The sequence below is a fragment of the Diadema antillarum genome, unplaced genomic scaffold, assembly GCF_040938485.1.
Source record: "Diadema antillarum isolate AM-2024a unplaced genomic scaffold, OU_Dant_1.0 seq00000854_RagTag, whole genome shotgun sequence".
Lineage (NCBI taxonomy): Eukaryota > Metazoa > Echinodermata > Echinoidea > Diadematoida > Diadematidae > Diadema > Diadema antillarum.
In genome coordinates, this window is record NW_027271725.1 from 831217 (window position 1) to 843825 (window position 12609).

The window sequence follows — 12609 nt, forward strand, 5'->3', positions numbered from 1 at the left end:
TCTCGGGGGCTTCAGCATATGATTACACAAATTTGCCATTTCATTTTCAACTTTGGATAATGTTGTATTGAATACTGCACTGCAGATGTGCAGAAATTTTCCTGAACTTATTTAAAAAAGTTCATGTGATGGTTTTCCCTAGATGCAGGAATTCTAATTCTACAAGTAATTCTGCCCAAGAATATGACGATCCTTAAAGGTGCAATCAGCGTGGGTGCAATAGCCTCCACTCATCAGCTTTGTCTTCAGTCGAGGTTGTACCACAGACTCTGTAACTTTCAGGCCACATGCACTATTCCTACCCAGCAACTTGGACACCCGTCATCAAAGAACATTGCTGCCTGCATGAGTATATGCCTAGTCCCTCTGGAGTTTCACACAGGTGTGTTGAAGCACTTCTCCCATGCAGTTTTCCGTGTACTGCAATGTTCTAAGCATGAATGCATAGATTCATATTACAGCAGAGAGCAAGGAGGGAATGAAGCATCTACTGATGATAATGGTTCCTCTTCAAATTTTCAACCATTTGCACCTTTGGCATCGCCTACTGCTACAAGTGGCAGTAATATCAGTGGTAGTCCTACAGATATAGCTGTATGTGTTCAGTCACAAGGGTTAGATGCTACCTGCAGTGCTACTGATGCTGATACTATGGAGTCATATTCTGTGTATCCCTTACACCTGATCTCGGTTTGCCAGGGTAAATCCTCCGGGCAAGCAGGGAGATCACGAGTGATCAATGTCTATACAGATGCATCAGGACGTCATGGCCTGGGGTGCATCTGGGACAAGAAATGGATTGTGAGTCAGTGGGAACAAGGGTGGCTCTCCCACCACAATTTCAACATGGAGCTGCTCGAGATGAAGGCCGTACTTGTCGCTATTATGACATGGGGTCACCTTTGGAGGGGGTCACATGTTCGCTTTCACTGTGACAACAACATGGTGGTGAACTATTTCAGGAAGTGCAAGAGACCGCAGCAGAAGGTGCAGAGTTTGTATGAAAGGATAGCTCTCTGTGCAGCAAATTATGACTTTGACTTGGTGCTGGAACAGGCCAACAAGAGTTGGGTCCAGTTCCAGGCTTCGGACAGCCTGTCACGTTTCGATTTTGCCAGGTTCAACAAACTCATGCCCTGCATGAATGCCATCCCGGATTTGCCGCCAAAGGATCTGTCGTTTCTGTCACCTGAATTCTGGGAACATGCGTGTGTGTCTGCAAAGCTGAGAACTGTTAGTCATAGGGATGTGATGAGATGATATCAAGTATGATATGTTTAATGAACAAATGGTGGTGCTCATAAATGTCATCCCTTGAATATACAATGATGTAGTTCCAATACTTCTTCTGCATAAGAGACAAATAAACCAACTGGAATGCAGTAGTTTGCTAAACATGCAGGGCAGTTTGTCAGCAGCTCTTCGAATTCCCACACACATGAAAAAACAACAAAAGTACAAAAAAAAAAGAACAAACCAGTCCAGCAAGATAATGATCATATCATATGGTGGATTCTCTTTATTAAGAACTCTGATATTAAAACAACAGCAAAAGCAGAACAAAACATGAAAAAAAAAAAACAGCCCAGTAAGGTAATAATCATACCATACTGTGGATTCTCTTTATTAAAGGACAAGTTCACCTTCATTAACATAAGGATTGAGAGAATGTAGCAATATTAGTAGAACATATCATTGAAAGTTTGACGAAAATCGGACAATCCGTTCAAAAGTTATGAATTTTTGAAGTTTTTGTGCAGTAACCGCTGGATGAGAAGACTACTGCAGTGTGTGAATAACTTAGATGTCACATGCGTACAACAATGTAAGGAAAATATAAAGAGAATTTCACAAAATTTCATCTTTTGAAAAAAGTACACATTCCCCCGACTCGTTACCGACAAATGTTATGGGTAATATTATTCCCCCTGCCTTTAGAAAGAGGCAAGTCAAGTGCTCTTTTTTATGCGAAAAAAGTGAAAATATGTTGAATTTTCTTTACATTTTCTTTATACTGTTGTACGCATATGACTCACAAGCTGTAGTAGTCTCCTCATCCAGCGGTTCCAACACAAAAATTTTAAAAATTCATAACTTTTGAACGGATTGTCTGATTTTCCTCAAACTTTCACTGATGTGTTCTACTAATATTGCTGCATTCTCTCAATCCTTATGTTTATGAAGGTGAACTTGTCCTTTAAGAACTCTTGTATTAAAAAGTAAATCATATGATTAATCTTCTTTGTGGCCCTAAAGTTACTAATTTCTTGTATTTCATTACTTTCAAATCTAGATATAACAAAGACTGTTGTAGTTTCTTGCCGTCCAAAGGATTTTTTCAGTATTTTTTTTTTATTAAGTGAGCAAATTGAAACACTTTACGTCATAGTCTATCCAGAAGTATGGGCAAGAAGTATGGGCAACATTTTCAAAAGTGACCTTACCTTATTGATATGACTCTTGTGATGTTTCTTTTTGTTTGTGTGTTGTTTTTTGCCAGATTTTACCCAAATTAATGATTTAAAAAAAATTATGAGAGATTTTCATGTAAGTTGAAGTTGCAAAATACAAATGTACAAAGATGTCCTATTTATGTGTTCAAGCATGCCTGAATATTTGTATCAGTTACCTTTTCCTATGGAGAATATGATATCTTTATATCTATGTAGATCTATATGAAGTGTCTGAATGCAAAAATAGATAAATGCTACTCTCAAAGTTGTCTAAATAAGGTCATCAAAATAGAGAAAAATTAGATCATTACATAACAAGAAATAGTTCTGATGTTATGATATTATTAACACATAACATATAGTTTGATAGTTTTTGTTTTTCAGCAGCTTCAATGTGAAATATCTTCATTTGATACAATTGAATAAATCAGTTTTTACATTTGAACTCTTCATATATAAATATAGATATACTGTAAACCTTGCATAAGTAAACATTGCACAAGTCGACAAATCACGTAAGTTGACCCAATATAAAAGTCCCAATATTTAAAGGACAAGTTCACCTTCATAAACAAGGATTGAGAATATGTAGCAATATTAGTAGAACACATCATTGAAAGTTTGAGGAAAATCAGACAATCCGTTCAAAAGTTATGAATTTTTGAATTTTTGGTGCAGTAACCGCTGAATGAGAAGACTACTGCAGTGTACGATGTCACATGCGTACAACAATATAAGGAAAATATAAAGAGAATTTCACAAAATTTCATCTTTTGAAAAAAGTACACATTCCCTTGACTCGTTACTGACATATGTTATAGGTAAACCTGCCTTTAGAAAGAGGCAAGTCAAATGCTCTTATTATGCGAAAAAAGTGAAAATATGTTGAATTTTCTTTACATTTTCTTTATACTGTTGTACTCATATGACATCACAAGCTGTAGTAGTCTCCTCGTTTTTTTTTGTAAGTTTACATTTACAAATTAAAAAAATACCTATGTTGACATGATTTCTGAAGCCCAACTGGGGAATCCTGTATTGATTGCCTCATGTAGGTTCTTTTTTTTTCACAACAAAAGACAGGCCAAGATTTGCAGTGTACAACTATAGTTCAGTTCTCTGCAGCTTTGTCATATGCCCACAAGTCAATGTGATGCATGCAGCTATGCTTGAAGTACGTGTATACACACATGTGTGTGTGTGTGTGTGTGATGCTATGGTTATGTAAATGCATATAGCTGTGTGTGTGTGTGTGTGTGTGTGTGTGTGTGTGTGATGCTATGGTTATGTAAATGCATATAGCTGTGTGTGTGTGTGTGTGTGTGATGCTCCTTAACCCTATTCTAACTGGGCTATTTGAGACCAAGTTTTTACTGAGGGGGGGGGGGGTCAATTCGACCCCCCCTTCAGATCTCGGCCGCCGATAGCGCGATCGCCGTGAAATTTTGCCTGAAGATAGAGCTGGATGTCAACTACAAGATTACATGGTTACTAGTATACAATAGAAAAATATTGCCTTTCCATTTTTAATAAATTAATTATGCAAATTTGTGCATGAAATCATATTTTCACCTATAACTCCATTAAAAAGACTGGAGGATTGCTAAATTTTTGTGTCAGAATTCCTCAAGACACATCAAACAATTTTCATGTAAAAAAATAGCACAATCGAAATCACTTTCTTTTGTTTTTTATTGTTTTGTTAATTTCTTATGTATTTTATTGTTTTTTCGACCTTTTGTTTTCTATTATTTTTTGCCAAAATTTGATGCAGGCACTTTTTCAGGCTTATCTACACTAGAATTGATTAATTTCAGTGGTTAAAAGTTGAAATAATCTAATTTATATCAATTTAACCAAAAAACACAATTTGCATTGGATTTGCACACGATATCATGAATTTGAGCTGTTTTTTGGTTGACATGCATATGCAAAACATTACATAACTTCAAAACGGTGTACCCGGACGTCGCAAATTTGGTCTCAAAATATGCGGGAGACTTCAATGAAAAAAGTCATGAAACTACGCGGCAAAATCTTTGCGCGTTGCGAAATCGTGGCGCGAAACGTCGAGGGGGGGGGGGCTCAATTTGACCCCCCCCCCCAGTTAGAATAGGGTTAAGCACTGTGTGTATTATATACCTGCATGTATTTCTATGTATCTTTATGTATGTGACCCTGCATCACAAAACCAACAAAAAAGTCTTTAGACATGGATTTTTAGTTAAGGACTGATTCTAAAAGAGCAGACTCTAAACTTTAAAATGATGTAGATGTATGACTAAATTCAAGTGGACTTTCCTACTATCAAAATTTTGGGAAGAAAGCACACACTCTGGAAAAGTGTGAACTGAGAAAAAGGGGCTCTGAAGTGCAGAGTCTATTCAAGTGCTTAGTCTTTACCAAACCGTGCTAGTTGTGCGATGAATAGGACAAAAACAGGATGTAAAACACTGGAGGAAAAACAATGAAGAGATTATCAGATTAAGCTGAAATTGAGTATGCTCTATTAACACATTCTGTCGATGATTAATGCCAACTTTCAAAGCAGTAGCATTATCTTTTCAAAAGTTGAGAGTTGAAAGTGAAGAGTGTGCAAAGGATTTTCAAGAAATGAAAAGGGGCCTCTAAGATATACCTGATCTCACTACTGTACTTAACAGAAAAAAAGGGTTGCAGAATAACGGCTGGGAACACATCTCCCATTCATTTTATGATCCCAGACTTAGGAATAATGTAGAAGAAGAATAGCTCTTTTAGAAAATATGAAAAACTCAAGATTTACGTGGTTGACCCATTTCACCTATTTTCCGTAAAATCAAGGGGTGCAACTTTTTATTGGTTTTGTGATGCACGGTCACATGTATGATTATTATATTTATATAATCCATTCAATAGTTCATGAATTGTTCAAGTTATGTCACGGCTAAGGAGATGACAACAGTTCATGATGGCATAATTGTGAAGCAACAGAACTACAATAAAAAGAGAGTTCCACATATTTTCACTTTTCAAGCAAAATTAAAGAGCTTTTGACTTTTTTCCTCAGAAGGCAAGGGGGAAAAATTCTGTTAAAAAGGAAGTGTTGGTCAATGAGTAAAATGACTGCTGCTTTCATTTAAAAAAAAGATTATAATATTCTCTTTATATATATTTTTTTGATATCTTTCCTCCACTATGACACTACTGTTCATTTCATTTGAAATGTGTGTGTCTGCCATATGTTTCTATCCTATGATTTATTGATGCTGCATACTGCATTTTATTTCTGGTGTCTCTCAGTGAGCATTTCATCCAATATAGTAGCAGTTATGCCATCATTGTAGGTCTAATTACTAATTGGGGTAGCCTTAAGTTTCAGCTTACATGTACTGTCTAGCTGAATTTCACTCTATTGGGTTACAACCACCTCGGAAAAATGAATGAGAATTCCTTTTGAAATGCAATTCCACCCCAGTTCATATTTGCATTAGTGAGTAAAATACAATCAAACAAACAGTAATACAGTAGAAGTTTCCAAAGAATTGGGCCTTAAAGGGACTGTACAGTACTGGTTGAGGTGGGGATTCATGTTTTGAACATTCCTAAGTGAGATAATGAGAAACCTCTGATGAAATATGAAAGAGCCTGTAATTTTAAGAAGGATTCAACATTTATTTGATGAAAATTGGTTTTCAAATGGCTGAGATAGCCCCAAAAGTGATAATAATGAAAGGCGACAGGCCACGCCTTTTATTAGGATATCTCTGTTTCACCTTGTTTTTGGATATCTCAGCCATTTCAAAACCGATTTTCATCAAATACACTTTTGATATCCCTAGAATTGCATGCTCTTTGACATCTCATAGACTGGTTTCTGAATATCTCACGAAACGCTAAAAGCTAAATCCTCACCTTGACCAGAACTGTACACACCCTTTAAGGGCCATTCTCAGATTAAGTGTTCAATTCCATGTGAGTAAAACCGAAAAATCAACCACAAAGTAATACATTCAAAGACGTGTTTTTGGAAACTTCAAAACCGGTCAAATACGAAACAAAAAGTGGAACATTCTAAATGATGGCCATTCATTGAGTAAAAATGAATGGAAATAGAGCATCATTTTTGATTTTTGATCACCAATCAGATGCGTTACCACAAATTTACATGTTGTAATGGACTCCTAACTCTGAAGTAAATTTATTGTTTTGATCCAATTTCTGTTCAGGAAAAGACATCTGTCCCCCCTAAAGATATTGCAGTTTTTCAAGAGGTAAAGATGTTGTCATCCCTTGCTAATTGGTAGAAATTATTTCTGTGTGGTAGTTTGAAATATGCTTTTTGCTGAAAGGAAATGTAACCTTAAGATTCACTTTGTATTTTTAGCAAATTTCGCTTACAAATAAAGTTTCGAATCCCACAAATCATGCAAAGGGAACGATCCGATCTGGAATTTCCACTGGAAACAAATATGAATTGCTTTCCTGGGGAAATAACTATTGAAAAACATCGAATCACCTTTGGTAACGTATCTGGTAAAAATATGAGTAATAATTTTAGTTGTGTATGAATTAATAAATATCACCTGTTTAATTATTGACCTCATGAATTGATGTAAAAATGAATGATGTAAGCCCAAATTAAAAATTTTAAACATTGTACGTAATATTTAAACTATGAAATGTAATGGAAAAGAGCCCTAAATGTGAAAGCTGAGTTCTTCATTCACAGAATATTCTCATCTTACGTCTGAATGTATTTATCCATCTGACTATAAATATTCATTAAGTTTTGATGGATAATGCAAACAAGGTTTAAAAATATATATTTTTTGCAGGCACTTAGAAAGAAGTAGGTACAGTCTCTATGAACTCGATATGCTAAACAGTTGTTTGACCTATGGTAACGTATTTGGCTCATCCCTTTTAATGAAAATGAATAAATAATTGCTCAACTTATCAATGAATCTTGAGTAGTTCTTCATATGTTGAAAAACACTAGAATAAATATGCAACAGAACACTGAAACTTTTCTCGGAAGCGTTTCATAAACTACTTTGTACTCTTTCAAAGTTTGGTAACGTATCTGGCGTACCGTAAATGAATCTGTAGGTGAAGTTACAGAGCAATTTCTACTGAATATTCTTCATTTGAACATAACTTTAATTTTTTATGGAAGCGTCATTCTATGCAGAATTGTTTTATGAACACCTTGTTTTACATAACATTATTTGTCACCGCGGGTGCCCTGAATTATACGTAACGTATCTGCTAAATCTGAAAAGCAAAAAACTGATATGCTGAATCTTAGCTTCGTCTTGTAAAATAAACGTTCAAAGTTGTTGCATAGAATATGAAAGTGGCTGGGTTTTATAGAATAGAACTTTGGAGTTTATGAGCACACAACGATTTGTTTGTAAAAACATTTACAATTTCTTTTCAGCATTTTGATTATATGGTAACGTATCTGTCGGAAAACTTGACATTGAATTGTGAGACACTGACGCACAAAGAAAAATCATGTGGAAGTGTTGCTCTTTTTCACCTCTCTGTCCTTTTGGTGTAAGAATATAATCCTGAGGTCCAACAAAACGAAGCATGTAATGTGTAGGGATGAATTTTGACCAGATTTGATCCCCAGAAAGCACAAGACCAATGAGCAAAATTCGGTCACGTATCTGGGGTAACATATCTGTGGTAACGTATATGGTCGATCATATTATTATGAGAGCGATATCTACCAAATATTTCTCACTTGTACTAAACTTTAATGTTGAATCGATGCGTCATTCCGAGGAGTAATGTATAATATACAATTTGTCTGACATTGCAATATCTGTCGCAGTGGGTGGCGTGAAAAGTATGTAACGTATCTGTCCAAGTAAAAGTGTAGAAAACCGATATTTCAAACATTGTACCGTATTCTCAATAAAGAGCTGTTGCACACAAAAAAAAATCTAAGTACTTGCAGTGTATGAAGTATATCCTCAGGGTTTCATATACACAGGGTCATTGTATAGTCTTGTTATTTTCGCAATGCTGTAACACTAAAGAAACTGGCAACGTATCTGGCGGTGAATTTGGCGACAGGTTTCAAAAGGCTATAAAAAAAGAAGTCAATAAAAATTTTGGAACTTTTTGAGTATTGTGATTAGCACATATGATATGCTCATCGTCCATGAAAATGATATTTGGAAAGTGTGTTTGTGGACGGAGAGGAGCAATAAAACATAATTCTGAAATAGCCGGCGACACTGCGTTTTGGGGGTCTTAACGAAGTTTAACAGCAAAATTTTATACAAAAAGGCAGACAACCGCATTTGATCGTGTTTATTTTTAACAAATAAAGTCCTCGTGATATATTATAAACATTTAGATAGTATCTCATAGGTTTCAGGGAACCGCAAACTGTCATGGAATGTCGGCGACACCAAAATTCCGTATTTGAACGCTTTTACTGAGAATGGGCCTTAAATAAAACTTTGCAAGGTTCAAAGATTCAGATGTTTTTACAAACAGTCATACAAGCTACAGCTACATTATAATTTCATTTTTATTTCCCTAGATCCATTCCCAAAACTTGAATTAAAAGTGTAAACAAACCATCCACACTATAAAAATCAAAGACAATTTTACAACACTGTAACTTTTCAATGCACATGTTTAATATAAACAAAATGGTGACATCAAATTCAAAGCAGTATGGAAGAAGCAAAGGTCATTGACCTGATGTAAAACATGGCAAGCCTATCAAGAATTGATATCTTGTCCCGAGTAAATATGCAACTTCCTTGGCAAAACATACATTCCCATCTTTGAATACACAACCGTACTTGATATGAAAGGAAAACAACAAAATCACCCTGTCCAGTTTGTTTAGACTTTACTACAGGTGCAACTTTCAAATAATCCTAACAAACAGATGAATTAAAAAAAAAAAAGGGAGAATGGATCAACAAAACAATGAACTGATAATTCCTCTAAAACATATACCAGTAATCTTTTTATACAAAACTCTAGACCTGTATATGCCTGTCAAGTGATAATTCTACAGCAACCACCAATAAGAGAACTTATAGAAAGAATAAATACAAACAACAAGCAGAAGAAAATATTTTAGTCACTACATAATTCATACATAACTCAAATTTTCGATTTTAAGTTGTTGTTGTTTTTTTTTAATGGTAAATGTCACAAGGATGGAATCAATCAATATGCTCGGTAATTTTTTAAATAATGCTAAAAAAAAAAAAAAAAATTAATACCAGTACATTTCCATTGCAGTTAACTGGACTTTGGAATGAGTTTGATACCAGCACAAAGGACAACTTCCACTTTTGATGGTTCTTGGCCTTATTGAATTGGCCAATCGAGAATAAAAGAAACAACAACAAAAACATTTTAAAGTCAAAATAATGTCATCTAGCTGCTGCTGCATATGTTAAGAAAATAAGTACTATTACACGGTCTAGGAAACTGCCTTAGGATTCACTTTCCTTTCTTTTTTAGTTTGAGCCCATCCATCAATTATGCAACTCTGTGAATACAAAAATAGAAAATTTATCACAGAATACAAGGTCAATTGCAGATGAAATTGTGGCATAATTAATATCTTATGAATTCAATCTTGATCAGTTTTGAAAAGTAGAATGAGAAATTATGTATATTGTACAAGCAAGGATGGCATTTGACAGATATGTCAGAATCCTCCCACGTGATTTTGTGTACAACGATCAGCTGATTCCACGCAACCTAATTACCATAAAACCTAGTACCAAGACAGAGACAGTCCTTCCCGAAAGACTTATCCCAGCGCTAGCCCACACACTTCACAGGTATTGTGTGTACTATACACGTACAACATGTACATGTACGTACAGTACTGTACATGAGTGAAAGTTTGTTTTGCGACATGGCCGCTTCGCACATACGGAACTCCGTCTGTGTGCGGAAATTGAGAACGGGATTTCACCTCAGTTCATGTGCAGAATTTAGCTTTCATGCCAAATCCGGCTCCATCATTATATGCAACAATGGTGAATCTCCTTCTTCTTGGCAGAAACATAAGTCTGACGGAGTAATTGCTCTTGACGAAGTTGTACCAAATGCGACAAGGTAAAGAACAGTCCCGCGTGTTGTTATTTGTGCTGTAAATTTATCAGTTACAGGCGAACTCTCTGTAGTAGAGTTTAATCCTATAATGTACTAGCTGTCTCTCTCTCACCCTCTTGAATTACCTAACTGGCTGTAATTACTGGGCAGTCTTGCTCGCACAAAAAGTAAATTGGGAGACTTAAATGACAAAGAGGGTCTAAAGAACATCCAATAGGAAGCAGAAATCTAAATCTTCATTCCTTCCTTCATTCATTCTGCACTCACTCAGTCCTGAAGATTATTGCGATAATGCGTGTGTGCATACCTGTAAGTTTCAGGGACACTCTTGTGTATGTGTACAAGTGCCTGGATGTAGGGTGCTTTCTACTTCTAGATCCTATAGTCTAGATATACATGGTACAACTACAAGTTAAAAAAAGAAAGAAAGAAAAAGCTGAATCTCGCGCTCTTAATTTCCTCTCAGGGTTTCAGATCCTGTCATGAAGATGCCAATGTAAGGCTTCCGTACAGTGGTTCAGTGGGTAGAAGTAGCAGCACCCGCACCAGGGTTCGACCTCCCATGCCAAGGTTTCACTGTGGACAGAAGCATATATTGGTTTCTACTGTACATGTCGGATTTAGCAGGTGGTCCAATTTTGGCCAGCCTTCCTTGTGGTGGATTTATTGGTGGCTGGCATTACAGCCTTTTTGGGTTAGGCTGTTCCATTGCTGGACAGTGTGGGGTGTAAGGAAAATAGCAGATTGATATCTAGGATCGATTATGATGTGTAAGGATCAATAGGCATATGGAAATGTAACTATTAGGCCAAGTAAAAAAAGAAAGTAGTTTCTCGTCCGGGTTTTTTGAGCAAGGCGATGAGGGAGGTTCTTACTATTTGATATCTTACTATTTTTTCGAGGATTGTCAAAATGAAAGTAACATATGTTTCTCGTCCGGTAATTCTGAGAAAGGTAACGAGAGAGGGCTTTACTATTTTCTATATCCAATTTATGAAATGAAATATCACTCTGGTATGCGGTAGCTGTGTTATGAGAGACCAGGTCCCAAGTGTATGTCACATGTCTTGCCAGCACTCTGTGCATTTTCAAACAAATAGATATAAATATGTACCATACTTGAAATGGGACGAGAATTATGAATTTCTTGGTATTTTCAGCGCCATTTTGAAAATAGTAAATAGTAAAAAAATCGATGCGGCGGCCAAAATCGATGCGCGCGAGGACGAGAAACTGGTTTCTTTTTTTACTTGGCCTTATGAAAAGATAAGGTTGTGTGCCAAGTTAGGAGAAGTGAAAGAAGAATGCTTTATGTAATCTTGGTGTCAATATCAGTCATTCTGTATGTTGTCAGATGTTCCTCTACATGTTTGGCACTGTGAGCAGGGTGAAAGAATTTCTCCATCCCACTGGCTTTGACTCTGGTAAAATTCACTGTGTAAATGCAGCCAGATTGAAGCTGGTCCATCTTGGCTGGGGAAGGGGGGGGGGGGAGGGGGTAGGAAGCTCATGGAAGATTTTGTCTCTACATGGTTAAAGTTGCAGTTTCATAACCACAGTATGATTGTAGCAAGTAAATATAGGAAAAGGAAAACGACACAAATTATGGCATAGACTAGACTAAGTGTCATTCGCATTTTTTTCAAAATTTCTTCTATTCAGTTTACATCACTGCCAGCCATCAATCTCTGAAACTCAGAAGGATATCATCCTCGTGACTGGGAGTGACCAATCGTTGACTGTCGTCAATCTGCATTTCAAGCACACCCATGACAAAGGAGCAGTTCGTAACGACTATGCCAAAGTAGAGACATTATGTGTGTGTACCAAGGAGAGGCTCTTGAAAGCAGTTGGTAAGCACCTTTTCATTATTTGTGTAGTGGCGAGCCAAATGAATCATGTTCATTGTACATGTGTGCTTCAGGCCAACCAAGGGAATGATGTGCATGCACAGTGTACATTTCTCCTACTCAATATAAATGTGACATTTCTGATATGTATCTGAGACAAACATACAGAAATGTTGAGGCAGCCAGGATGTGACGACATGGTGGTGGTGTAAGTT

General features: G+C 36.3%; 1 protein-coding gene across 1 annotated transcript in view; it reads left to right on the top strand.

Moving 5' to 3' along the window:
- Positions 1-10344: 10344 nt before the first annotated feature.
- The window catches only part of LOC139740456 (spatacsin-like), a 45513-nt gene continuing 43248 nt past the window's right edge, over positions 10345-12609 (top strand). The window contains exons 1-2 of the mRNA XM_071651053.1: positions 10345-10547; positions 12207-12397. Of these exons, the coding sequence (XP_071507154.1) occupies positions 10345-10547; positions 12207-12397 (394 nt within the window). The remainder of the gene's footprint in view (positions 10548-12206; positions 12398-12609) is intronic.